The sequence below is a fragment of the Eurypyga helias genome, unplaced genomic scaffold (assembly GCF_000690775.1).
Source record: "Eurypyga helias isolate BGI_N326 unplaced genomic scaffold, ASM69077v1 C15912379, whole genome shotgun sequence".
Taxonomy (NCBI): domain Eukaryota; kingdom Metazoa; phylum Chordata; class Aves; order Eurypygiformes; family Eurypygidae; genus Eurypyga; species Eurypyga helias.
In genome coordinates, this window is record NW_010285581.1 from 1 (window position 1) to 2,011 (window position 2,011).

At 54.2% G+C, this 2,011-nt stretch overlaps 1 protein-coding gene across 1 annotated transcript; it reads left to right on the forward strand.

Moving 5' to 3' along the window:
* Positions 1–127: 127 nt before the first annotated feature.
* NPC2 (Niemann-Pick disease, type C2) lies at positions 128–996 on the forward strand (the record flags this gene model as incomplete). Its single annotated transcript, XM_010160060.1, has 2 exons — positions 128–300; positions 791–996. Coding segments are annotated over 2 exons (260 nt in total), but the record flags the coding sequence as incomplete, so codon positions are not given.
* Between the last annotated feature and the right edge of the window lie 1,015 nt (positions 997–2,011).

Genomic DNA, 2,011 nt, shown 5'->3' on the forward strand with positions numbered 1-2,011 from the left:
GGGTGGCTGGCGGGGGCCCGTGTGGGAAAAGCATCCCTTCGTTGCGTTCTCGCAGCACCCGCGGTATGTCCAGGGGGGTCGTGAGGAGGAAACTCGTGCCATGCTCACGCTTCTCTCTGTTGTGCAGAGATCGAGAGCCAGGGCAGCAAGGCAAGAGTGTACGGCGAGATGCTGCACGTGGACATACCCTTTCCCATTCCTGAGCCTGATGGATGCAAGTCTGGGATCCAGTGCCCCATTCAGAAGGGCCATTCCTACAGCTACCTGAATAAACTCCCTGTGAAGAGCGAGTACCCCAGTGTAAGTAAGCAGGCAGCGGGTCTCCTCCTCAGACCTGCTCCCTTTTCTGGGACAGTCCCACCCTTACAGAAGGACATCTTATCCTGTGTGGGGGCCGAAGAGGTCAGAAGACTCCTCGGGTTATCTGATGTCACTTCTGCTGACATTGTGACTCTTGCTTCAAGTTCTTGTTTGGGGACAGACCCAGCAGAAGCAGCAGTATGCCTCCGTGCATTCAGCCAGATGTTCCCAAACCACGGGTGCTCGGCCCCAGAGTGCAGTGGGAGGCTGCAGGGTGTCACTACTCTGTTTGCTTGGAGTGGGGATCTAAGTCCAGTGTGTGGAGGTCTCCTGTGTCCCACAGCTGAACCCTCCATCCATGTAAAACACTCCAGGAGTGACAGCAGTGCTCCCAGGACCTCCTTGCTCCACATAAGTGATAACTCTCCTTCCCGTGTCCTTGCTTTGAGGTTTCCTGAATGCTCTCACTTCCCTCTGCTCTCTCTTTCAGATTAAACTGATTGTGAAGTGGGAGCTGGTGGATGACCAGGACCAGATGTTGTTCTGCTGGAAGATACCAGTGCAGATCACCAGCTGAGGATCCCTGCCATTAGCAGGGCTTGGGGAGGGGAAAAACAGAAGATGACACAGGCCAAATTCTTTTATATTAATATAAGCATTTCTTACTGCTTCCTTCAGAGCTCTGCAGCTTCTGAGCACCCAGTACTGAGTTCCTGAAGGTCAGCCATGAGTAGAGGGCTCTTACCCCATTCAGAGCCCCCTGGGCTGTTCTCACAGCAGCTGGGGGGACCAGTGTCCGCTGCAGGAGTGACCAAGCATCATCCTCCAGCCGATCTGCAGATGCGCTTTAGTCGTTTGAAATGGAGCTGTCTGTCTTCACCAAGGAATTTCTCTGTGATGAACCTGGCTAGTGTCTGAGCTGCTACCTGGTAACTCTTGAGTGCCTCTTCTAGAACGCTGGCTGCATCCACCCTCCTGCGTTTCTCCTGCTCTGTCATGACCAGGATGCCCCTGGGACCTGCGTTTGCCATCCATGCAGCTGAAGGAGAGGAGACTTTCCCTGAGCTGGCGGCCTGCTCTCTCCTGGGCCCCTGTTTGAGCCAGCAGGACTGCAGCTGGGAAAATGTCCCTTTTGTGGATGCAAAGCCAAATGGCGTTCGATATCTCTGCAGGGATGATTCTTTCTCTAACCAATGGTTTGCACTACTACTAACTCAGAGCTGCTAGGAGCTCCTGAACCTCTTTTTATAACTTTCCTTTTAATAAAGGCTAGACAAAATCTGCTTTTGTTGTCTTCTGTGAGTGGAGAGGAACAGGAGGAAAAGCGGAGTGACTGGGCATCTTCTGGTTGGGTTGGGCTGCTCTTATTTCAGAGCTGAAGGTGTGGATGGAGGTGGTATGCTGGCCTGAGCGACCTGTGAGTGGCCAGGCTTCTCTGCTGCTGGCTGCCAGGGTTTCCAGCTGGCAAGGCCTGGCTGTGTTTCTGCCTTACTGGTCCTGGGCTAGTCTGAAATTGTATAAAGGCTCCCTGAGGAGGTGGCAGTGTAGAACATGGCCTTGCTTGCTGCAGAATGGGTCTTTCTAGCGAGGGCTCTGTGGCTGCAAAAGCAGCTCCCAGACCTGCCCGAGGGCTCTTGCCAACTGCAGGAACATACAGCTGCTCACGCTTAAACTGCAGCCCCCTCGGGCGCGGCTGAGGCAGGGTGTGAGC